Genomic DNA, 26,892 nt, shown 5'->3' on the forward strand with positions numbered 1-26,892 from the left:
TAAGGAAAATGTGTAACACATTTATTACTAATTACTCAGGGATAGCACAGAACAAGGGGATTTCATTTCCCTCGGTTTGCATATTAGCCATTGCAAGTGCACAGATTTGACTCTTCATGCTAGGTGTCCGATATTTTCGATGGAGGTTCAGTGAAGAAGAGTAGGATTTGTTGAATTTGTAAACTACGCCCGTTTTCTATTGTGTCCAAATGCTCGTTGTCAATCACAATAGCAGCTGATCTTCAAGAACAATGTAGTGAGTAAGAACTGTTCGTTTCACTCACTTTACAAGCACCTAGAATTTCTCCTCAGTTAGACTGCGTTTGCTGCCTTGTTGGTTGTCAGTGTTTTATGGATTAAATATTCCATCATCTTATTTTCACTGGAGAAAGATGATGTAGTGGTTCTTGTTTTCTCAGTGCAGTTTGCGGGTTTTTTTTGGTATTGCACTATAAATGTTGATTAGTGTATTTACCCCCAAACCACCAAGAAAATGAGCGCAGTATCAGACTGATATCAGATAACAGTATAAATATTTATACATCAGTGGCTTTTAGGAACCATTAATGATTTGAAATTCTGAATGTAGTACAAGTATGGAGAAATAACTTTTATACAAATGTAACACGTCGTTTTTTAGTTGGTTTTTTTGGATAATAATATATATATATATATATAAGTGGCAAAGATATAAATAAATGTTTTGGTGTTACAAACAGGTTCTCATTCAAGGACAATAGTATTACATATAAGGTATATGGACAAAAGTATTGGGACACCTAAATTTTCCCTGTGCACAAAGCGAGCTGTGTTCTGTATTGTTTAAAGACTATAATCACGCTCTTGAGATCACACAAATGAGGATGGGTGCCCCTTTTGAGTCTGTTTTCTCTCAAGGTTTCTTCCTCATAACATCTAAGGGAGTTTTTCCTTGCTACAGTCACCATGACTGTTTACCAGAGATAAATACACCTCGTTCACCTTAACTGTCAAATTCTGTAAAGCTGCTTTGAGACAATGTCCGTTGTGAAAAGCGCAATAGAAATAGACTTGACTTGACTTGAGCTCCATGAAGATACAGTTTACATGGATTGGAGTGGAAGATCTTGAATGGCCTGCTATGGAGCTCTGACCTCAAAGTTATTGAACGTATTTAATTGGATGGTTGACTGCACTCCAGGCCTCCTCACCCTACAGCAATGCCTGGCTTTGCTAATGCCTTTGTGGATAAATGAGCACAAATATCCATCGCATGGGATGTTCAGAAAGCATATATGAATCTGGAAGGGTGTCCACAAACTTTTGTCCATATAGTGTATGTTATGAAGTGATTGTTTTCTACTTAGACAAAACTTTACATAATCAAGTGGTCATTAAAGCACATACAAGTAATAAAAGGTACTTTTTGTAAAATGTAGGTGGGTACAAATTCATAAAATGTTATGGTTGATACTCTTTAAGGAAGTATAACATCTTTTCAGGTTTAAGGAACATATTTAAGGTCACTGAAAGTAAATACTTTATACTCCATGTTTTCTATTCTAGCTATTAGTGTTGCATTTGCTAAAGCATAAACTTTTATCTTTGATTTAAATTTGTCTGGTGAAAAATTCTGTGTGTTCAGAAATCGCTTTAAATTTGGGGCGAGACACAATAAACGTGGCAGTATTTATTTACATTATTCACCAAGTTTATTTTTGATTTATATATTTATTTCTTGCCAGTAAAAGCTCTGCTGAAGTTAAATCACATACAGTACAGACCAAAAGTTTGGACACACACTTGTGTGTCCAAACTTTTGGTCTGTACTGTATATATATTATATATACAGTACAGACCAAAAGTTTATATATATTTTATATATACAGTACAGACCAAAAGTTTATATATATTTTATATATACAGTACAGACCAAAAGTTTATATATATTATATATACAGTACAGACCAAAAGTTTATATATATTATATATACAGTACAGACCAAAAGTTTATATATATTATATATACAGTACAGACCAAAAGTTTATATATATTTTATATATACAGTACAGACCAAAAGTTTATATATATTTTATATATACAGTACAGACCAAAAGTTTATATATATTTTATATATACAGTACAGACCAAAAGTTTATATATATTTTATATATACAGTACAGACCAAAAGTTTATATATATTATATATACAGTACAGACCAAAAGTTTGGACACACCTTCTCATTCAAAGATTTTTCTTTATTTTCATGACTATGAAAATTGTAGATTCACACTGAAGGCATCAAAACTATGAATTAACACATGTGGAATTATACACATAACAAAAAAGTGAACTGAAAATAAGTCATATTGTAGGTTGTTCAAAGTAGGCCTCAAGAGAATGCCAAGAGTGTGCAAAGCAGTAATCTAAGCAAAAGGTGGCTACTTTGAAGAACCTACAATATGACATATTTTCAGTTGTTTCACACTTTCTTGTTACGTATATAATTCCACATGTGTTAATTCATAGTTTTGATGCCTTCAGTGTGACTCTACAATTTTCATAGTCATGAAAATAAAGAAAACTCTTTGAGAAGGTGTGTCCAAACTTTTGGTCTGTACTGTATATTTCAGCCAAAAAGCACTTTTTTTTTTTCTTTTTTTTTAGGCAATTCACTGCATGTATAACTCACCTGAAATGACTTCCTACAATTATGTAAAGTGGCTTTTCCTGTCTGAGAGAATGAGAGAAGTTGGAAGAGAATGACATGCTGTTGCATTATATAAGAATCATCTCATGATTTACTTCTTTATAAATAAACAGAAGACAGTACTTTAAATATTAATGTTGTAATGTTGTAATGTTTTTCTGTTGCAGGTTCATTTTCCTGATGTGGAGAGAGTGGAATGGCTCAATAAGGTGTGTATTTGTGTGAGGCTCTGTTTTTACACATTTGTGTGTGTGTGTGTGTGTGTGTGTGTGTGTGTGTGTGTGTGTACACCACCAGATTATGCTGAAATCTGTAATCTTTGATGGTCAGTTTGCTGTGGAATGTCTTAAGATGCACTTGTATTTCTCGCTGAAATGCAAGATTTACACACACACACACACACACACACACACACACACACACACACACACACACACACACACACTGATATTTTGCCGTAGATCATTGTTCAGTTTTAATTTTAAGGAACAAGCTTTAGTTATGACTCAATTCACAATCATGTGAATCTCAGAAACCAGTTTTATTTGTTGCAGCAAAGCATTTCAATTATGACTGCAGCCACCGTTTATATTAGCAGTCGAACATTCTACCGATTATTCCATCGGGTAAGAAGGACTTTCTAATACTAGAAGAATACTATTTAGAGCAATACTAAATATTTAATAGAAAATAACACGGGACTCTTAAAATTAAGTAATATTAAATTTTTTTTTTGGAAAAATTTACATTTTTATTGCTGAAATTGTAATAAAAGAATATCTGTGAAAATTAAACCCATTTAGTGCAGTGAATTGTCACATTACATTCAAATGCAAATACATATATATAATTAAATCGTAAATAAAAATATAAAAATCTATTTCAAATGATTTTTTTTTAAAAAGGTGCTTTAGTTTGAAATGATCCCAAACTTTTTGTAAACCCTTTTTTTTTTTTTTGGCCTGAATCTTCTTCTCGCCCCTCACTGTTGTTTCCCCGTTACCCCATTTCTCATTCTGCAGCATCTTCAGTTTTGTATCAAAGCCCTTTTTTGCCAAAGAACAAAAATAAAATTGACAAATTTAGACTTTATTTCTTGTAAACAACCAACATTCCTGGTGCTACAGTCTGGTGGTATCCATGTTGTGGGCCTGAAGTTTGAAGCTGTTGGTGTATGAAGGAGGCTCCTCTGCTTCATCTGTCTTGCTTTATCTCCTCCAGAGCTGATTGTTAGACAGAGTTCTCTCCAGGGATAGGAGACTTAGTTTGATACCAATGATAACGATGATTCCGATGATAACGATGTTTTATTTCGGAAAATTACCGGATTCTCTCCGCCACAACTGTCTACGGCTCACTCTTGATGCATGTCATGATGCCTCGGTCATGTCTTACCAATATCTGCTACCTTCTTAAAGGGGCTGCTCCAGCCGGTAACACATAATACATTACCGCTAAACTGAAACCCCCAAGCTAGCAAAATAAACAAAAAACAACACAGTGGATTCACATTTATTATTATATTTAGATATATTATATAAAGACCAGTTTTTATGCCGGTCGTATCATTTTGTTTTGTTGTATTTATCCACAACGCGTTAAGGTGTAAAAAAAATAAATAAAAATAAATAAATAAAAGTCTGACATTAAACCGGTTCGTGGCAAAAAAAGGTTGGGGACCGCTGGTTTAATGGACTAAGCAAAGAACAAACTAAACAAATAATTTGCCTCGATACATTTAGGATTTGAATTACTCGAGTTACTTGAGGAATCGTTTCCACCCTAATTTATATTAATGTTTCATCTAAACATGAGAGACACTACATGCACAAAAGTGCTTTTTGAACATCCCATTCCACATTGAGTCTCCGTTTGAACCTCCACTCTTCTGGGATGATGTTTTACTAGATTTTGGAGTGTGGCTGTGGAGATTTGTGCACATTCAGGCTATAGTTAAAAAGGATACTGATGTTTGAGGAGGCCTGGGGCGCAGTCAGTGTTCCAATTCATCTTAAAGTTGCTTAGTAGGGTTGAGGTCAAGCTTTCAATAGCAGGCCACTCAAGATCTTCCACTCCAAACCATGTAAAGCATACGTTTATGGAGTTTTTGTGCACAGGAGCATTGTCATGCTGGAACAGGTTTGGCTCTCCCTGTTCAATTGAAGGGACAATTAAATACTACCACATTTAAAGACATCCTGTGTCTCCAACTTTGTGGTTAAAAACTTGCTTAAAAAGGACCACACATGGATGGAAAAGGCAGGTGTCCCAATGCTTTTCACCACACAGTATGTGAGATTTCTTGTGGTCTTCTGGATAATTAGGTCTTTCCTAATTTGATATATATTTTAGCTGTCCTTAGCAGATATTTGTCCTAATTTTCTTTCAGTCTAGTCACGGTTTAACAAACTGCCCCACTGACCAAAAACCACTGGAACTACGATCTTGAACAAAATTAAATGTGCACCATTGAAACGTGATCTTCGTCCTGCCTTTTATTATTATTATTTTTTCCTCAGCTGTCAATCCAATCAGGCTATAGAAAAATGCCAGTACTGAAGCAAGCTCTTTCAGAAGCTATTTTCATGTGGTATTTTTTTCAGAGAAGAGTTTGTGAAATTTCAGAAGCTGACTCTTGTGTCAGTGATGAGCTCCGAGCGCACGATTGATCGCTTGACTGTTGCTTGAACAGCTTGTGTGTTCTGTGTGAATGAACTCATTATCTGGGGCCCCTACAGGTTATCATAGCAAAGAATGTGTTTTCTAGACCGTACGCTTAATTCCTGCACAAATGTCCAAAGGTTCAGTGTATTTATGTGTGTATATTATCCAGGAACATGTTAATGTGTTTGTTTTTTTTTGCTGTTTATTTATTGGTTAATAGTCTCAGATGATCAGCTGTGGCTTTAGCTATCTAGGACTTAGTCTTTAGATACATTGTGGTATGCGTTATTTTCATTTGTATACACTTGCTGGTCACTTTAATAGAAATACCTCAACTGCAAAATTATCTAATTGATTTGGACCTTGTTCCCAGATGGGCTTGTTTTGAATTTTTCAGAAATGGTTGATTTCATGAGATTCTGAATAAACTGCCTTGAGTTGATTTAGTCTGTCAATCAAGAACAGGAATCTAAGGCAACCGTGGACAACTGTTTGTGGTCTTCTGCTTCCACTGCCTCTCCTTCCCTAGGTTCAGCATGCTCAAACTAGTCTGGCCAATCTCCTCTAGCTTCTATCATGAAGAGGTTATTTACGCCCACGTAACAGTCACTGCGTTTTGTGTAAACTCTGGCACTAAAAACTATGTCAAAAGTCAGTGAAATCCTGTTCCTCCCAATTTTGCTGTTGGATGTGAACGTTAACTAAAGTTCTCGACCTGTATACTGCACAAGTTTATGCATTGAACTGATTGGCTGAATTTAATTATCATGAAATGAACAGGTGCTTCTTCTAGTTAAAGTGTAAATAATGTATAGGTTCTGATAATGTTTTGATCACTCAACGTTGGCAATCTTTTCTGATGGTCTATATAATACAAAGAGATATCGACTTTGCTGTAATACAGTAGTATACTATAGTACTGCAATATAGTTTTACTACATACTGTTATTACATGCTTTATGTAGCAATTGCTATTGATGTGTAATATTCTTTAATAAAATTATTATTGAAATTGTAATATGATTGTCTGGGTGTGCTGTATATTGATTAAGTGGGTATTTCTTTTTGTTCAACAGTTATTTTCTCTTTGAATTAATACCGAAATACTAATCTTTCTCTCTGTCCTTCTCTTTCTCTGCCTTTATTTCTTTCTTCTTTTGCCTCTTTTTCCATATTCCACATCTCAGACAGTGCATCAGATGTGGCCATATATTTGTCAGTTTGTTGACAAACTCTTCCGTGAGACCATCGAACCGGCCGTCAAAGGAGCCAATGCGCATCTCAGCTCATTCTGTTTCACCAAGATTGACATGGGAGACAAGGTGCCTTTAAACACCATTTACTGTAAACCCTGGTTGTTTCATCTTAGAATATGTTGGAGAAATGTATAATCCAACTGTTGGATTCATGTCAAAGTATTTCTACAGTGATAAAATGTTTATAATTTTGAAATATGGATCTAAAATAAACTCTGAAGTGCTTACTTGCAGCTTTAATTCAAGGGGCTTAACAAAATTATTGCAATTTTTGTATTTTCCTTATCTCTAATTAAGGAGATAAGGTCTGAAGTGGATTGAATTTGAGTGTTGAATTTGTATCATTTGAATTTGTATCAGTTGCTATTCCTGGCAACTCAACCATTTGGTACGGTATTAAAGAGCGGCCTACATTGCTCAACAACACCATCAGTCCTAGAAGATAATAGGAACATTGTGACTTTGACGAAGACAAATTCCTTCATATCTAGTTGTCTTATATGATTGTCAAAGTCTTTAATCAAGAGACACCTTCAAAAATGCATATACAGAGGTTTTACCTCAAGATTCAAACAACTGGCAAAACACTCAACAATAGAAAGGCTTGATTAGGTTCTATAAAAAAAACAATTCTTTAGAACAATTCTTTGGACAGATGAAACAAAGATTAACCAAGAGCATAGTAAAGGAAAGGAAGTACTCATGATCCAAAGCATACCACATCATCTGTCAAACATGGTGAAGGAAGCGCTATGGCATGTACATGTATGGCTACCAATGGAACATGGTTACTGGAGTTTATTGATAATGTGACTGGTGACTTCTGAAGTGTATAAATCTTTACTTTCTGCTCTGATTCAGTCAAATGCTTTTAAACTCATAGAGAGATATTGACCTTAAACATCCTGTAAAAGCAACCCAAGAGTTCTTAAGACAAAAAAATGGTTCGTTTGCTGACTGAAATGCCTGACCTCAACAGAATTCAATTACTGGAGAAAAAAAAAATGAAGGCAGAGAGACTCACAAACAAGCACCGGCTGCACTAAAGGCCAGGCAAAGCATCTCAGGGGAGGAAACTCAGCATTTGGTGGTCTAGATTTTAGATCATTAAATTGGAGCCGGTGGGAAAAGAACATAAACTGTTAATGCAGTGTTTTTTTTTTTGTTTTAAACCCCTTGAATTCAAGCTGAATGTCTACACCTGAATCTCATCTTAAAAGCTTCATTTTAAATGCTCTATAGAGGCAAGATGACAAAAAAAAAAGTCACTGCCCAAATATTTAAGGATGCCTGTATAATCCACTTAATCCCCAAAACAAACACACACACACACACACACACACACACACACACACACACACACACACACACACACACACACACACACACACACTTATGTAGTCAGCCTATTGTAATATCATTACAGGACCTTGTGTGTCTCTTTTTGTGATAGAACTGAAGTCAGTTTATATTGGCCAGTGTTCAGTGCTGCTTTTGAAACATTCCACCATGTAGTATTTACGATTTTCCTTGCAGGAACACACGAAATAAAAGGTTGGTTAATTTGAACTAATCTGGGGCACAGAAGTTGAGAATAAACTGTGCAGCGCATGTGAGCACCAGAACATAGTGCGCATTGTTTTTCAAGATGCACAAACGTAATTGTTGAAGAATGCAAATATTCAGTACATAAGCAAATCAGGGGCACAAGGGGATGATCTGTTGCAGTGCCTTTCTGTCTTCAATTTAGTTTTTCCCTCACATGCTTGTTCTTTCTCCGCAGGCCTTAAGAGTAAACGGTGTGAAGGTTTACACCGAGAATGTCGACAAAAGACAGATTATCATGGACCTGCAAATCAGGTGAGATGCACGATAGAGCTGTTCATTTGCCGATGAGTAGCTGCAAGTTGAGAACACAGCGACATTAAAGTCTTTTAAACGAATATATTCTAAACAAAGCAAAGCTTTTAATGCTCTTTGCTGGCAAGTTTACGTCTGACCTTGCATTGCAATACATATTTTGGGTTAGTTCACGTTTATGTAAATTTTATGTATTTGTTTAGCTTTGTTGGAAACACTGAGATCGATGTGGAGGTTAAGAAATACTACTGCCGAGCAGGAATCACCAGCATCCAGGTATGTGTGTCTACACTGTATCTATCCGTGTGTCTGTGCTTTTTATTTATTTTTGTATTTTTTTTAATTCAATGGTGTGTAGAATGTGACCTTTTTAACTAAGATTATCTCATGATTTCATTTTACTTGTCCATATACAGTACAGTGGTCAGTTGTCCCCGAAACAACTGATATATTCCTGGCTGGAGATCAGTCCAGAGGAAAGATCTGTCAGGAAATTGGGGTTGATTTGGCTGTTGTTATGATCTATCCACTTTTGCTAAACTGCTACATTAATCCCATACTGATTCAGCAACCACTCCATTTTAAAATTGTGGGCCTGTATATCATTGGCAACATTAAGTCTTCTATCAATTTGCGGATTCATTTATGCTTTTTAAGCATCGCATTCCTTATTTAGTCCCCTGTTCCTGTTAATAACCGCCACTCTTCTGGGAAGGCGTTCCACTAGATTTTGGAGTGTGCTTGTGGAGATTTGTGATTCATGAGGAGGCCTGGGGTGCAGCCAGGATTCCAGTTCATCCCAAAGGTGTTCAGTAGGGTTGAGATCAGAGCTCTATAGCAGGCCATTCAAGATTCTCCACTCCAACCCATGTAAAGTATATCTTCAAGGAGGTCACTTGTGCACAGGGGCATTGCCACATGGGAACATATTTGGGTCTCCTGGTTAAAGTGAAGGGAAAATCTAATTCTACCTCATCAAGTAACATCCAATCCAATTGTGTGCCTCCACATATGGAACCACATATGGCTGGAAGTCATGTCCTGATACTTTTGTTTAGAATTTCTACTTAAACGTACAGATTTTTGTTATACATTTTAATAGAAAGAAATATATTTATACTTTAATAACAAAAGTCTAGTTTATTAAATAAATATAGTAATAAGTAGGTAGTAGGTAATAAGTAACTAATGTGTTGTTTTTATGTGTTGTTAGCTGCATGGAGTGTTGAGGGTCATCATGGAGCCGTTGCTGGGTGACATGCCTCTAATTGGAGCACTATCTGTTTTCTTCCTCAAAAAACCGGTGAGATATATATATACACACACACACACACACACACACACACACACACACACACACACACACACACACACACACCATCTTTGTATTTTCTCTTTCTCCAATTCTTTTTATTTTAAAATATACACAGTAGTGAGAATAAGTTTATACAAGGACACACATATGCTCACACTATCAATACCGTATTTTTCGGACTATAAGGTGCTACTTTTTTCCCACGTTTTGAACCCCGCGTCTTAAACAACGAAGCGGCTAATTTATGGGTTTTTCCTGAGTTTTTCCCGGTTTCACAAACTTCAAGCCAAAAAACTGAGCGACATAACATTAGACCAATGAAATTTCCGAACGGAAACGAAATAAATGCACCTGACCTGTGTTCTGAACTGCACAGCTTTGGGAGAAAAAACTTCCATCGGTGGTGATTTTTAAATGCATGACGATGCCAAAAGATAAACTCCTGAAAGAAATATTCCTCGGTCTTGCACACATGCAGTAATAGCGGAAAAATGCGGCGGCAGGCTATTCCCAAAATACCACTCTTCTCTTAAACGAGCCGCAACATATTTCACCCGTGACACCGTGTAACAGACACTATCTTTCGGTTGGTAAGATCCCGAATCTAAGCACAGCTGTAAGTTCTGAAATAAAGTTAGTATATTAAAGGAAGTAATAGCATTTACTGAAGTATTAAATAATAAATTGCAATTCTTGGCCAATTCTGTGAGATGAATTTCATGTTTTTTAACCATTTATAAATCGATTTAATGATTCGTTATAGCACGGTGTGTCTGAGAACTCGATTCTGGTTGATTTGAACATCATCCTACCATTGTATGCACAGGTAGTTCCTGTCAGTTTAATCACCCTTCTAAATTAATGTTCTTCCTTGTGACTGTACCATCCTAATTGCACACAGACTGAGGTAGAAGCATTTCCTAACTGCATTACTGGGCTGAATGGATGATTTATGACTATCATTTGCCTTTTTTTTATTGAACATCAATTTTGATCAATTGGGCACAATGTAAGTTTGATGACCTGAAAAAGAGAATGCTACAATGAGAAATATAACATAAATGGCACGATGTGTTAACAACAGCAGCTTTGTTATTATTGGAGATGCAGCAAACATGCATATAAGTAACACACACCATCTGTCTGTCAAATCAAATTGTATTTGTCACATACACATTCATACAGAGTACGACATGTACAGAAATGCTTTTTTACAACTGTCCAACATGTGAACAAAAATAGAATATACAAATAATAAATAAATAAAAAGTAAAACAGCATAACTTAGTATAAAAATACTATTAGGTATAAAAAAATTGTATGTATGTATATGTGTATGTGTGTGTACACAAAGGGATAAAAATATATAATTTGTATATAGTTTATTTTATATATATATATATATATATATATATATATATATATATATATATATATATATATATATATATATATATATATATATATATATATATATATATATACATATACAGTGCCTTGCGAAAGTATTCAGCCCCCTTGAACTTTGCGACCTTTTGCCACATTGCAGGCTTCAAACATAAGGATATGAAACTGTTATTTTTTGTGAAGAATCAACAACAAGTGGGACACAATCATGAAGTGAAACGAAATTTATTGGATATTTCAAACTCTTTTAACAAATAAAAAACTGAAAAATTGGACGTGCAAAATTATTCAGCCCCCTTTACTTTCAGTGCAGCAAACTCTCTCCAGAAGTTCAGTAAGGATCTCTGAATGATCCAATGTTGACCTAAATGACTAATGATGATAAATAGAATCCACCTGTGTGTAATCAAGTCTCCGTATAAATGCACCTGCACTGTGATAGTCTCAGAGGTCCGTTTAAAGCGCAGAGAGCATCATGAAGAACAAGGAACACACCAGGCAGGTCTGAGATACTGTTGTGGAGAAGTTTAAAGCCGGATTTGGATACAAAAAGATTTCCCAAGCTTTAAACATCCCAAGGAGCACTGTGCAAGCGATAATATTGAAATGGAAGGAGTATCAGACCACTGCAAATCTACCAAGACCTGGCCGTCCCTCTAAACTTTCAGCTCATACAAGGAGAAGACTGATCAGAGATGCAGCCAAGAGGCCCATGATCACTCTGGATGAACTGCAGAGCTCTACAGCTGAAGTGGGAGACTCTGTCTATAGGACAACAATCAGTCGTATACTGCACAAATCTGGCCTTTATGGAAGAGTGGCAAGAAGAAAGCCATTTCTTAAAAATATCCATAAAAAGTGTTGTTTAAAGTTTGCCACAAGCCACCTGGGAGACACACCAAACATGTGGAAGAAGGTGCTCTGGTCAGATGAAACCAAAATCAAACTTTCTGGCAACAATGCAAAACGTTATGTTTGGCGTAAAAGCAACACAGCTCATCACCCTGAACACACCATCCCCACTGTCAAACATGGTGGTGGCAGCATCATGGTTTGGGCCTGCTTTTCTTCAGCAGGGACAGGGAAGATGGTTAAAATTGATGGAAAGATTGATGAAGCCAAATACAGGACCATTCTGGAAGAAAACCTGATGGAGTCTGCAAAAGACCTGAGACTGGGACGGAGATTTGTCTTCCAACAAGACAATGATCCAAAACATAAAGCAAAATCTACAACGGAATGGTTCACAAATAAACATATCCAGGTGTTAGAATGGCCAAGTCAAACTCCAGACCTGAATCCAATCGAGAATCTGTGGAAAGAACTGAAAACTGCTGTTCACAAATGCTCTCCATCCAACCTCACTGAGCTCGAGCTGTTTTGCAAGGAGAAATGGGCAAAAATTTCAGTATCTCGATGTGCAAAATATGACAGAGACATACCCCAAGCGACTTACAGCTGTAATCGCAGCAAAAGGTGGCGCTACAAAGTATTAACTTAAGGGGGCTGAATAATTTTGCACGCCCAAAAAAAACCAAAAGTTTTTTATTTGTTAAAAAAGTTTGAAATATCCAATAAATTTCGTTCCACTTCATGATTGTGTCCCACTTGTTGTTGATTCTTCACAAAAAATTACAGGTGTATATCTTTATGTTTGAAGCCTGAAATGTGGCAAAAGGTCGCAAAGTTCAAGGGGGTCGAATACTTTCGCAAGGCTGTGTGTATATATGTATATGTATATATGTGTGTGTGTGTATGTTTGTATGTATGTAACAAGTCCAGATTTAAAGTGTCCCAGTGTGATTGGTGCTTAAGTGTCTATGTACTCTAATATTAGAGTAAGAGTGTGCTGTGTCAGTCCAGTGTTAAAGTGTCATTTGTGCAATTGTGCAAAATAATTTATGCAAAGGAAGAAAAAGTAGAGGGAAAAGTAGAGAAAGTCCAGGTGCTAGGTGTTTTCCTGGTTTGCTGTCGCTTAAATAACTATTTAATAAAACGGTGGAGAGCTCACTGGCTCAGGGTGAAAGACACAGGAGAACTGAATTTATTCTGCCACTTTCATGTTCCACTTCAATTTTTTTAGGAATCGAACCGAGACACACACCCACGCACACTCGCGACTTACTCCCACTTTTACATATTTTACATATACACACATGCACACAGTCGGCCCTGCTCAACGTCTCTCTTCAACAAGGCTCTTTTCTTTCTCTCTCTATCTCTCTCTCTCTCTCTCTCTCTCTTTCTCTCTCCTTTCTCCTCTAAGAGCACCGATCACTGCTTGGTTCTTCTGACACAGTGCTCCATTCACAAACCGGCGGTCGTCTACACACTCGTTACCACAAACTTATTCAAATAATGTAATCTCATAGCTCATCTCTATGATTTTAAGCAGGCAGAATTCTAGAATTCTGGGAAATAATATAATAATGAACCATTTTTCTTTTTTTATCCATATAGTTTACACTATAAAACGTGTGTAACTGTAACTTGTAAATTTCTGGCAAATGTAAACCTGGTATCAGCAGGATAATCCACTTCACTTCTATTGGGGATTGACTGTAGTATAATATCAAATATTTTATAGATGTAAGATTAATCCATGGCTCGGTCTGCACAAAAGCTATTTACATCTATAAAATATTTGATATTATACTACAGTCAACCCCCAATAATTTACCGGTTCTCATTTGGAACTTAACTAACAGCACGTTGCGTATTATCTTAAAATTCATGAGAACGTTAGGAATAATATTTTAAACTATGTATTTGGTCAAAATCTGTACACTATTACATTTATAAAATGACAACGTCTAGATGAATTCACTAATGTACTAGAGGGGCTACGGGGGTGTGTCCAAAATTCGTGGATTTACAAAACAAGATTTTATTTGATATTTATGATTCAAGAGTTCAGCAATTGTTGATTGATTTCATATAACAGCACGTCTGTGATAGTCATTCTGTCTGTACCATCATAATCCTTTCAAAACAAACCTTTAAAAACAATCTTAAAATCCTACCGAACCCATAAAATCTATTTTTTGAGTCTGGTTTTTGGGAGGATCACCGGATGCCTTCTTTCTTTCTGTTTAAACAGAGAGTTTTTCTGAAATTGGCTTTAATGGTTGGCTGTTAGAGAAATATTTTGCGTTATCAGCCGGCAACATCTTTAGTGTAGTTTCAAAGAAAATGAAACTGGGAAGAAAAAAAAAGGCCAGAAAGAAAATACTTGACATGCTGAAAGCTTTAATCAGTTAGTGAACTACCTCAGAATCTAGAATCTAAATAGCTATAGGTATGTGACACCTGATCATCACAGCCATACATTCTCTTTTTAAACATTTAAACCATTGTGTGCTTACAACGTAATGGTAAACACAAACAGATGTGGTAGCATCACTTACTTTTGGCTATATAATATGTGGGAAAACTGCATATAAGTGCCACTAATTTTTGATTGAGCACTTTTGAGATGTTACTTCAGATATTTGGGAGTAACAGCAATAAGAAGTATGCAATTACATTCTATTCAGCGGTTTGCCTGGTTTCTGTCGCAAATGCACACATTCAGCTAATCATCTGCACAGTTGTCCTGACCAGTGAGGTCTGCTAGATGGGAAGTCAAAATCCAATATCTCTCAATATTCTGAAACTATGAGACAATGTCATGAGCAATGTGATATATATTTTAATCTGCAATTACAACCTAATAACCTGTGTGCCCAGGGGGGTTTTCTAGTGTAGTAAAGGACAAGGGGGTAAAAATATCAAACTAGTAGTTTTTAATTGAAGAACACTATGACAAATTAATTAGCAATAACGACAAAAAGTATATATATAAATAAAATTATATTAATAAAAAAAACACTATAGTTTGTGTTAGGCACTTTTGTAGCAAAAAAATAATCCTGTTATAATATCATTCATAAGAATGAGAGCAGTAGTTTCCGGAGTGCAGAAATATATATATATATATATATATATATATATATATATATATATATATATATATATATATATATATATATATATATATATATATATATATAATTTTTTTTTTTTTTTTTTTTTTTTACTCATTAACGGATATAATTTAAAATGTAGTTAAATCCAATATTTAAAGCAAAACATTCTACATTATAGAATTTAAAAACTATAAAAAGTAGAAGTACATAAAAAAACTACTGCAATACATTAATACAGTAATGTGAGTAAATGCAATTTATTTTCTATCTCTGATTTAACATGCACCTTCTCAATCACTGTTACACGTACATTTAATAATATTAGATTAAATCTAGAGGGTGATTCTTTCTGACAGGAAAAATATGCAGAATAAGGCTAAATAGCACTAGAAGGAACCTTATGTTTTTGCTCATGCAACTCTGTACAAAGTATAAAAACATTTATTACAAAACAGGTTGTTTTGTGACTTACAAAAACGAAAAGCGTTTGTCTCTGCCCTGGCGGCCTGTTTATATCCCAGTTTTCTCATGAGTATACAGCCTTCAAGATCGAATCGCATCTCTAGCGCCATCAACTCCTATCGGCAAGATCCAATTTAACCCCGGAAATGAAGTAAAGCTAATCTGATTGAGTGCATAAGCTACGGACATGCCAGACAAGAAGGCAATAAGCTTTATTCCATCATTTCTTTTTGTGTTTTGAATTTGAATCTGAGGTCAACTGGAATTGACATAGAGAATCATCATTATGGTACAAAAGCCCACTTTCTAAGTGTTCGATCAGCCACTGGAATTAATGGTGGTGGTGATGATTATTATGGTGGTGGTGGAATTATTGTAAGGATGGGTTTATATGGTAGAACGTTATTTTGTTGTTTGTTAATAGACCCTATGTGCTGAGAATTGAACTATTTGTGCTGCCAATGAAACATTTCATGGCACAAACACAATACTAACAAGTCAGAATGGCCTGGGCCTGAAGCTTGTGAAGTGTTTGCTGTATATAATGTGGTGTGCAAGGGATCTGTGTTGCCAGTACTGTTTATCTTCCCAATTTGTGCACAGCAAAATCCAGTAATAAGCTCTTCAGTGTTCTGTGCTGTCTCTGCGGAAACAGGCTGAGCGTCGCAGGCATGCCCATGTATGGTGAAGAATGTTTTACTGTGTGTTTGTGTGTGTTGTTTCATCCCTGCCTTAAGGGTTGGGTGTTTACTATAGAGCACATTAGGGTGTGGCACGAATGTTGGGCTGTGTTTGGATGTGTGTATCGCAGTCACAACATTCGAAGCAAAAAAAAAAAAAAAAGACTAGTTTAGAAATAAGGTTTAGTGAGCATTCGTTTGTTTTCGAAAACAAACAAACTCATTGTTTTTTCTTTGTGTCTTCGTGTTTCATGTCCGTTCTAAAATTTGATAGTAATTGACAGTAAGCGCCTGTTAATTTTGTAGTGTGGTCATTTACAGTGGCGGTTTCTGTCCCGTGACTCAAATATTCACTCACACTGAGCTGTTTGTTTGGTTGCCAAAGGCACTGGTTCCTGCCTGAGCTTTACAGAGTCTGTTCAGAGCGAATTCTCAGTAGGTCATAGCTAAATCAGAAGGCTTATTCCTGATGAATCCTATATAACCATTTATTTTACGTCACTTACACTTCCTAACTAAGTGTTTCTTACACATGAAAATTTGACATGCGGTTTCAAAGTTATGAGCAAAGACAGGTTTGACACCTGCTGCTTCAAATAACTGCATGTTTTCTGAAAGAACATTAACAATAATTGGCTGATGTGGTTTCAACCTGCACTGCAAAAACATAACAAGTAGAGGAAATGGAAGTGTCGATTTCATGCAGTTTATATTAACGATAATTAAACTAATGATTTATATAGGGGATAAAGGAGACTATGTGCGTTTATTTCCTTGTAATAAATGTTTGGATGTAGACATGTTTGACTTTGTTTTATTTGTTTATTGGGAATGTCATCTTGCACTGGGCAGTTATGAGTTTACCATTAAGACTAGTACAGTAACCCCCCGTTTATCGCCGTGGTTACGTTTCAAAACCTCCCGCGATAAACGAAAAACCGTGATAAAACCGTGACGCCACCCCAAAAATGACATTTTATGTATACAGTACTGTACTGTAATAACATTTTACTTCATTATAAAATTATTATATTTTTATTAATAGATTTCATTATTTTAACCCAAAACTTCATAAAAACAATTTGCTATAAGGTATATAGGAGAATAGGTTTATAACCAGTGTATATGTATTTGCTGCCTACTTTTATTTATGCACTGATTTATACTGCTCAGATTTATTCTGGATTAAATGGCGTGTAATTTTTTTTTTCGACAAAGAGAGCAATCTGATAATAACCGCAGGAGTAATGACTTGTATGTTACCTGGTCACGGTCAGTATTCTCTTACTGGAAGTGCCAAAGTAACAACGATTGAATTGAAGATGTTGGTGCATGACTTTTTGTTTGATTGTTAAGGTTGCATTAGGTCACAGTGAGTGATAAAGCCAAAGCACCACTTTGACTCATTCATTTATTCATTCATTCATTTTCTCCCGCTTATCCGTAATTCGGGTCGCGGGGGCAGCAGTCTAAGCAGGCCCCCGCCTTCGACTGCTGCCCAATCCTCACAGCACCGTCCCTTACGGTCCCTCCTGCAGGTGGTGAGCCCACGGGAAGGCGGCCCCACATCACTCCGACGTCACGGATCTTGATATTTCCCTCGTAAGGGACCTTTCCCTCGTAAGGGACCATGGTCAAAGAAGAATTGCGAAACTGGATTGACCTGACAGGAAGGTCACAGGTTTACTGTAACTGAACAGTTGACAATTGGAAGGTAAAAGACAGCTGCGGTCACTATGGTCCTTAGTGAATACTGACAGGCCGTGACCGGAAAATAACACTTTAGTGTAGACAATGAACAGGAGAAAGCCAAACGTGTACTTATGATGTATTACTAAACCAAGGGCTGCATTTTACATTATAATATACATTTATATTTATACTATAACCAAACGGTTTGTTTATAGTACAAGCGAAAGTTCATAGTAAATATAGAGCATTCATACAGAGAAATATCCAGTTATAAAATATCTAGTTATTTTAGCTAATGTAATATTACTCAAGTCTTTCTAGAAAACATGAAAGAAATGACGTTTTGTACACCCCTAAAAGGTCGAATCAATTTTCTATCATTTGTGATAATGATTCTAAGTATTGCTGTGATCTTGTTTTGGACGAATAATGAAGAAAAAATGGTGCAGCTCAAATAAATATATACCGTAATTTCCGGACTATTAAGCGCACCCAAATGTAAGCTGCTCCCACTGAATAAGAAATTTTTTTTTATTTTGAACATAAATAAGCCGCATTGAAATTCTACTTTGAAACTAATGAACTTTAACGAAAGACAGTGTCTGTTACACGGCTTGTATCTAAACAGTAGCCTACCAAGAAAGTCATTGTTCACTGTCTTCCTCCTTCCTTTCACAACAATTTCTCTCGGGAGTTTTTCTTTTGGCATCGTCGTGCATTTAAAAATCACCATCGGTGAATCTTTTCTCCCAATGCCGTGCAGCTCAGAACACAGGTGAAGTGCGGTTTTTTGATGCCCGGTTGTTTTCAGCGTGACAAATGATTCACATTTCCTGTTGACAGTCCGAGTGAGCGGCAGGTCAAACGTCAGAGGAACATCATCCATATTTATGATGTGGTGCGGCCCGATTCAGTGGGAGCGCATCTGATTTATTATAAAGAGTTTCATTGGTTCACCTGAACCGTTCGGCAATTTCATTGGTCTAATGTTATAGGGTTCAGTTTTTTGGCTTGTGAAACCGGGAAAAAACCCAGGAAAAATCCATAAATTAGCCGCTTCGTTGTTTAAGCCGCGGGGTTCAAAGAGTGGAAAAATAGTAGCGGCTTATAGTCTGGAAAATACGGTAAATGGTAAAACATGATTTGGACAAGAAAGGTGGAAGAGTAGCAGTGTTCTCTGTATGCATTGTACATAAAGAGCAGCTAAGTAAGAAATGTGTGTTTTTTTTAATTTTTTTTTTTAATTTATTTATTTATTTTTTTATATATAAAAGTTGAGACTTTCAGCTGCTTTTACATTTAAGCACGAAAGCATTTTACACTGGGTGTGCGGAAATACCAATCAACATGCAGGCTGTGTCATCAGTGGTATCACTCCTCATGCGGTTGTAATTGTACACCAACACAGTTGAATTTTCGTTTCCATTAGCAGCCCAATTTAAAATATTTTCAACAGTAAAATAAATGGTAGGTTTATATTAATGCGCTCATTTTAATGTTCTCGTTCCTGTACCAGCTCATTCACAGTAAAGTTAGGGATTTTGTTAATAAATGCATTTCCTGCTGTAAATCCTGCCTGGTCACAGGATTATGTTTGTATGGAAAGTGAGTTTCAGGGACACGGACTTGTCTATTATCAGTTTGTTCTATTCAACATTCAAAGTAGTCCCTCAAAACAGTATACATATTATCATGTTTTATCCTGGGGGAAATATGACTCCAGTGTTGCTGCCTGACATTAAACTGTCAGGGCATCTAACAAAGAGTTTCCGAGCTGTGCTCTTTATAGACAATGACAGGACTGATAAATGACATGAACAGATGTGCACACAGCACAATTATAGAGCTGACAAGAGAAGAATTTATTTTTGTATTTTTTTTTATTTGTTTAAAAAAAGAAATGTTGAATAGTAAAAAAAAAAAAAAAAAAAAGCTTGTTAAATGTCTCTACTGCTAAGCCAAATATGAAGCCTTTATAATAATATTAAAAAAACAGCAATGGATTTGTTAGTCATTTATGCTGGACGAAGTCTAGTTTTTAACTGATGCTTTTTATAGTTAAAAGTATGTGGACATATTACTTTTTCAGCCATATAAGGTTCTTCTCCAAACTGTTTCCACAGCTGTAGACACCTAATTCTGTAGTATGTCTTTGAATGTGGTAGCATTAAATTTCCACTTCACCTGAATCCAAGACCTAAAACTGTTCCAGCATGACACCCCTGTGCACAAAGCCATGGGTCATGAATGGACCATCTTGAGTGGCCTGCCACAAAGCTCTGACCTCAAACCTACTGAACACCTTTGGGATGAACTGTAATGCTGTCTGCACCCCAGGCCTCCTCACCTACATCAGTACCTGCCTTCACTGACACCCTTGTGGCTGAAACACGCAAATCTTCACGAGCACATTCTAAATCTGGTGAAACATTTTTCCCAGAACAGTGAAGGTTATCCTAACAGCAAATGGGGACTAAATGTGAAAATGGGATGTTCAAAAAGCCCATATCTTATGGTCCACGTACTGTATTAGTAAAATAAAGTTCACTGACCGCCACAGCCTGTTCTATACTAAACAAAGTGCAGCAAAACACATGCACCATTCCTGTGACCAATGTAGACAGACATTTAAGCATTTATTCCTTGTACTTGGTTAAAAAAAAAAAATTGATATTGTTGTTGATAAGTCATTTCTAATCCTATTGATGTTTATTCAAATACATTTCAAATCGCATAAAATTGTATTTGTCACATACACATACATACGACAGGGTACGACATGCAGTGAAATGCTTTTTGCGACGGTCCGGCCTAAGGGAATAGGATGGGGAGAAAAATAAAACAAAGAAAAGGAAGGCAGATTAATAAAGTATAAAACTATATAAAATATGAGAATATAAAGATATATATGAGAAAATAGGTGTATATACAAAATATGCTTATGGCAGTAAACAGTAAAGCAGTAAACAATTTAAGGTGGTTTATGTGATTGTCCATAAAGTGTCTGTGTGCGGTATGGTGTGGTATAAAATATAAAGCGCACTGTGCTGTGCGAGTCCAGAGCTAAAGTGACAGTCCAGAGTTTAAAGAGTCGTAGTGTGAAGATGGAGAGAGTGGGCCAGTTTTTAGATCCTGGGTGTTTCCTGGTTTAAACTCCGAATGGCCTGTGGAAAGAAGCTCCACCTCATTCTCTCTGTGTTCGCTTTCAGGGAGCGGAAGCATTTCCCTGAACGCAACAAAGAAAAGAGTCCATTGTTGGGATAGCTGAGGTCCTTCACAATATTCCTGGCTCTGGTCCTGCACCTTGTGCTGTAGATGTCCTGCAGGTTAGGGAGCTCGGTGTGGATGGTACGTTCAGTTGACCGCACCACCCTCTGGAGGGCTCGCCTGTCCATGCAGGAAATGGAAGTGACCAGGAAGTGACGCTACCCGTCAGAACGCTTTCAATGGTGCAAGTGTAAAAAGTCTTTAGCACCTGAAAGGGTAGTTTAAAGTCCATTAAGCGTCTCAGATGGTACAGACGCTGCCGGGCCTTCTTCACCAGGGTATTGGTGTGACAGTTCCTGTGTGATGTGAACACCTAGGTACTGGAAACTGTCCACTCTCTCCACTGGGGTCCCGTTGATGTTTAGAGGTTGGTATGACCACTCCTGCTTCGTGCTGAAGTCCAATATCAACTTAGTTAATATCAATATTAGTCTTGCTGACGTTCAGGAGAAGATTGTTCTCCTGGCACCATCTCTCCAGGCTTTTAACCTCCTGTAGGTAGGCCGTCTCGTCGTTGTTGAAGATCAGGCCCACCACAACAGTGTCTTCAGCAAACTTGATGGTGGTGGAGTTGGAAGTGGCCACACAGTCATATGTGTACAGTGAGTACAGCAGGGGGCTCAGAACACAACCCTGGGGAGCTCCAGTGCTGAGAGTGAGGGTGGATGATGTGTGTGTGCCCACCCGTACGGCTTGTGGTTTGTCTGTCAGGAAGTTAGAGATGCATTGGCACAGCGGCAGGCTGAGTCCCAGGACCTCCAAGTGTGTGAGTGTGGAGGGAATTATGGTGTTAAATGCTGAACTGTAGTCCACAAACAGCATCCATTTTTGTGGTCCAGGTGGCTCATCGTAGTGTGGAGGAGATGAGCAATGGCGTCCTCAGTAGAACGGATCTGGCGGTACGCGAACTGTACCAGTGTGTCTGGTAGCCATACAGTGATGAAGTCTCTGACCAGTATTTCAAAGCACTTAATCACTACTGAGGTCAAGGCTAAAGGGCGATAGTCGTAGTTTCTTTGGGACAGGAACAATGGTGAACTGTTTGAAACATGAGGGGACAACAGACTTTTCCAGTGAGAGGTTGAATATCTCAGTAAACACCAGTGCTAGCTGGTCAACGCAGGCTTTCAGAACTCGACCTGTGATGCCATCTGGTCCTGCTGCCTTTCTGGTATTCACTCTCTTGAATGCCCTCCTCACCTCATGCTCCAAGATGGTGAACGTGTTTACCTCTCCGGCTCTCTCGGCGTGCACGCTGTTTGTGCCGCTAGCGTGGTTAGCTGCAGCCTTGAAACGAGAGTAAAAGATTTCAGTAATCCAATGTGTTTTTTGATCCAGTGTTGTGCACTGCTGCAATTGCCATATAGTGTTTAGATTGAAATTCCATATAGAACAAATATTGTCATTTTATAGATTTTCAGCCCTAAAGAATCTTGTGTGAACACACATCTGGTGTTTAAGGCCACATTAAACATTGAAGCATATTGGAATTGGCGTTGATGTGGTGCTCAACCTGGGACTGTGTTGTAAAATGAGCTTGAAATTAAAAAAGTCCTTGTCTTTTTTTTATTTTTTTTTTTAGGTTTTACACTGGAGGAATAAACTGTGAATAAACTACAGACTTGCTGTTAGCATTATCCAACTTATATGGCAATATGCTTAAAACAAATCTGCTCCAATTACTTGGTGTGTTTTAATATACATTTAAATTCTTATCCAAATTGATTGTGTAACAAATAAAAAAATACAGACAAAATAAAAAGCTACAATAGTCTGTATCTGTTTATATAAAAGTAAAAATGAATTCTTAAGTGTATGTGTGTGTTTTTCAGCTGTTGGACATTAACTGGACAGGTCTGACTAACATGCTCGACATCCCAGGACTGAAGTGAGTCATTTTCCATTATTGCATTGTACTTATTTGGGCAACAGTCAATTCAACCCACGAGAGCCATATTTCTTGTTTGCGTCGTTGTCAGGGAAACAGCCCGAGGCAGAAACAGGAACACTGACTTCATAGTTTTTAACTTTTGCAATATAGCACACAAAACACCTGGATATGCTGCTCTCCTTGTTGTTCTGCCTGTGAGAGACACACCAAGAGAGGAACCTTTTGCATCAATCACCAAACCTCCTGCCAGCTCTCTCTCTCTCTCTCTCTCTGTCTGTCTGTCTGTCTGTCTGCCTGTCTGTCTGTCTGTCTGTCTGTCTGTCTGTCTGTCTGTCTGTCTGTCTGTCTGTCTGTCTGTCTGTCTGTCTGTCTGTGTGTGTGTGTGTGTGTGTGTGTGTGTGTGTGTGTGTGTGTGTGTGTGTGTGTGTGTGTGTGTGTGTGTGTGTGTGTGTGTGTGTGTGTGTGTGTGTGTGGTGATTATTGTGGCTGGGTGGTGGTTTGGCTTGTGCTGCTGGCTTTCTCTTCCCGTCACACTCGGATTTCAGAATTCTTACCCATAAATGGTTATATATGCCTTTCATGGACACTGTTTTGTTTTTATACTTGCTTTTCTCTTTGTGTCTTTGTCTGTCTTTCTATATTTCTGTCTTTTCTTGTATGAATTAACATTTTTTTAAGTTATGTAAAGCTTGTAAATGTTTGTGTTCGTGTAGAACCAGAAAGAAAGCGGGGTTTTAACACACACACACACACACACACACACACACACACACACACACACACACACACACACACACAAAAAAATACCTACTAATCACTAAAAAATGCTGATACACACCCTCTAGTTGCCAGTTTAGGAAACTGCAACCCAAATAAATGAAGCAGTCACAAGTCCTCTTTTTTTTCAATATACAGTAATCCCCCGCTTTACTGCGGTTTAGAATCTGGCGCCCCCGGTTTATCGCGGAATTACATTTGCCACATAACTAATAGTAAAAATATAATGATTGATTATAAAATTAAGTAAAATGTTAATACAGTACTGCATAAATAAAATAGCGTTTTTGGGGTGGCGTCTGTTTATCGCGGGCGGTTTCAGAAAGTAACCATCGCTATAAACGGGGGATTACTGTATTGCACATGTGCTATTCAGGGGCATGTAGTTTGAATATAGTGCAGATATTATATAATGTACATTTTAGCTTGATTCAAATTAGAGAAGCCTAGGAGGGTTTTCTAGTCTTCTAGGAGGATTATATCCATATACAGGCAGTCCCGACTTAGAATGGAGATATACCCCCGTTCACGAGTGGAGGGCGGAGCCGGGCATACTTTGTTACAGTGTCCTTGGGTGACTATAAAAAGGAGAGACAAGAGGCTTTGAAACACCAAAAAAACAGAAAAAAAAACTCCAACACTGAAACCACTGAACTCACAAGGCGAAATGAAAAAAAGAAAAAAAAAAAAGTGAAAATTAATATTAAATGTAATATTGAATACAATTACAATATATCAAAAATCGTAAGTGGGACCATCGTAACTTGGAGACTGCCTGTATACAAATTGAGACCCACCTTCCTAATCTGATATCAGTGGTAGTGGCACTGATAACAGAGATGTAAAGAACTGTAGGATAAAGTGGTGTTTTTGATGTGTAAATGTAAATGTCTTGGAATTAATGGAATTGAATTCTTCATGTTGCAGTATATCATCAGTCTGACTCTCTCTCTCTTCCCCTCCCTCTCTATCCTTCTCTCTCTCTCCCTCCCTCTCTGTGTTTCGCAGTGGAGTATGTGACGGTGTGATAGAGGATATTATTTGCAGTAACTTGGTGCTTCCCCACAGAATCACCATTCCACTGGTGGGAGAGGCACAACTGGCCAAGTTACGCTTCCCAATGCCAAAGGTATCCGGTCACGTGTTTCGACACATGATAAACCTATTTTAGTGCTATTTTCTAAATGAAACTTATATCTAATAATATATAAAAATCATTCGGTAGAAAATGTTATTTTGTGTAACTATTAAAAAATGTGTACTAGCACAATTAATTTATTAAATTGCATTAACACCGTTGCACGTGATTCGATTGGACATTAGACATATATGAATTTTCCATTATCTAGTCTGCTTGTGTGTAAATGCACTTGTATTCAAGTATTTTCCACACAGAACCAGATCTTAATTCTTCATAATTATTTGTTACTTGCTTATAGAAACTTTTTATATATAAATTGGTTCATATCGAGCATGAAAAATGAGGCACAGTGTTTTTAAATGCAAGTGAGTTGCAAGTTTGGATCATTTTTAAGGTTTCATGTCTTGAGTGTTTTTATACAAAGTAGTGGATTTTATATATTTTTTTTATTTTAGAGGTTTTGGTATGTTTTGAATTTTAGGCTTAAACCCTAGGAGCAGTAGGCAAAAACAAGATTAGCATATTATGCAAAACTGGTTGTAGGGTTGTTGCATTGCTCAAAGTTCAGGCGAACGTTGTCCTATACCACCCCCTGTATTCAAATCAGAGAATTACATTTCCTGTCTTCAAAGTTTCCTGATTTAAAAAATGTAGTTCCAAAAATGCGTTTGGTACAAAAGTCCTAAGAGGCCAAGGATTAGAATATTTTTTTTTTCTTTCTTATTTTCTCATGATTATATGACGACATATTAGGGCTACTATGGGATTAAAAAAAAAAGTGGCAGGAAAATTTCGAGAAAAAAACTCACACATTTACGTTAAATAAACTTTTTTTTATAAACATTTTGTGTGTAAAACTGACACATTTTGGGGGGGGGTTTCTACCAAAAAACAACAACGTATTACAGCAAATATCGGATTTTAAAAAAGAACTTGAAATGGAGGGACAGGGAATTTCCGAGTTTAAAACTCAGAATATCGGAAGACAACACAAATTTACAAATAAGTATTTCCTTGTTGCTAAACCCCCATAAATGTTTGAGTTTCACACACAAAACTTTCATAAGACTATCGAAATTTTGAGTTTAGTTTAAGTTTAAAATTCCCCGCCCCACCTTTTCCAGTTTTTTTTCTTTTCTTCATCCTATAGTGGTTTGTTTACGCCGTTGTTTGATCACAACTCAATAAATTTTTTTCGCCATAAGTTGTTTGTTTTTTTTCACGATCTTCTTTCATGAGTTTTTTTTATCATCTTGACATAAAAAACATTGTTTCCCCCTTTTGATAGTACTTCATTTTTCTGTGTATTTTGCATAAGAGCATATTTTAGAGGCAGCATCGTTGCAGCATCAAAGATGATTGCATTTGCTTTTACTTTGATCAGAGACTCACTCCAACAGAAAAACGATAATGTTGCAGACCCAACAGCCTCCTTCTCAAGTGTTTCACAACTTGAGAGTCCGAGAAAGTTGTCAGTCACTCACAGGCACCGAGCTGTTTCAGTTTGACGGAGTCCCTGATCAAAGTAAAATCAAGTGTAATCATCCATGATGCTGCCTCTAGAACATGCTCTTATGCCGAATACACAGAAAAAATAAGTAGTGATCACAAGAAAAAAAATCATGAGAAAATGAAGTTGTGAAACAAGAAAAAAAAAAACGCACGAAATACAGTATCTCACAAAAGTGAGTACACTCTAAGTGATAACAGCTGTACTGTACGTCGCTTATCAATGCAAAGCCACATGCCATATTTATGACAGGACCAAATATGTGCATCTTGTATTAGAGCAGTTAAGATTAGGCGCTTTGAGTACAATTC

The 26,892-nt window shown here is 36.9% G+C and overlaps 1 protein-coding gene across 2 annotated transcripts in view; it reads left to right on the forward strand.

The window, feature by feature from the left end:
- The window catches only part of esyt2a (extended synaptotagmin-like protein 2a), a 54,588-nt gene that overhangs the window by 7,903 nt on the left and 19,793 nt on the right, over window positions 1-26,892 (forward strand). For both annotated transcript variants that reach the window (XM_083525632.1, XM_083525631.1), the window contains exons 2-8: window positions 2,859-2,900; window positions 6,543-6,677; window positions 8,395-8,471; window positions 8,675-8,747; window positions 9,685-9,774; window positions 23,095-23,150; window positions 24,939-25,059. In XM_083525632.1, coding sequence (XP_083381758.1) covers window positions 2,859-2,900; window positions 6,543-6,677; window positions 8,395-8,471; window positions 8,675-8,747; window positions 9,685-9,774; window positions 23,095-23,150; window positions 24,939-25,059 — 594 coding nt within the window. The remainder of the gene's footprint in view (window positions 1-2,858; window positions 2,901-6,542; window positions 6,678-8,394; window positions 8,472-8,674; window positions 8,748-9,684; window positions 9,775-23,094; window positions 23,151-24,938; window positions 25,060-26,892) is intronic.

The sequence above is a fragment of the Silurus aristotelis genome (genome assembly GCF_946808225.1).
Source record: "Silurus aristotelis genome assembly, chromosome: 22".
Classification (NCBI taxonomy): Eukaryota; Metazoa; Chordata; class Actinopteri; order Siluriformes; family Siluridae; genus Silurus; species Silurus aristotelis.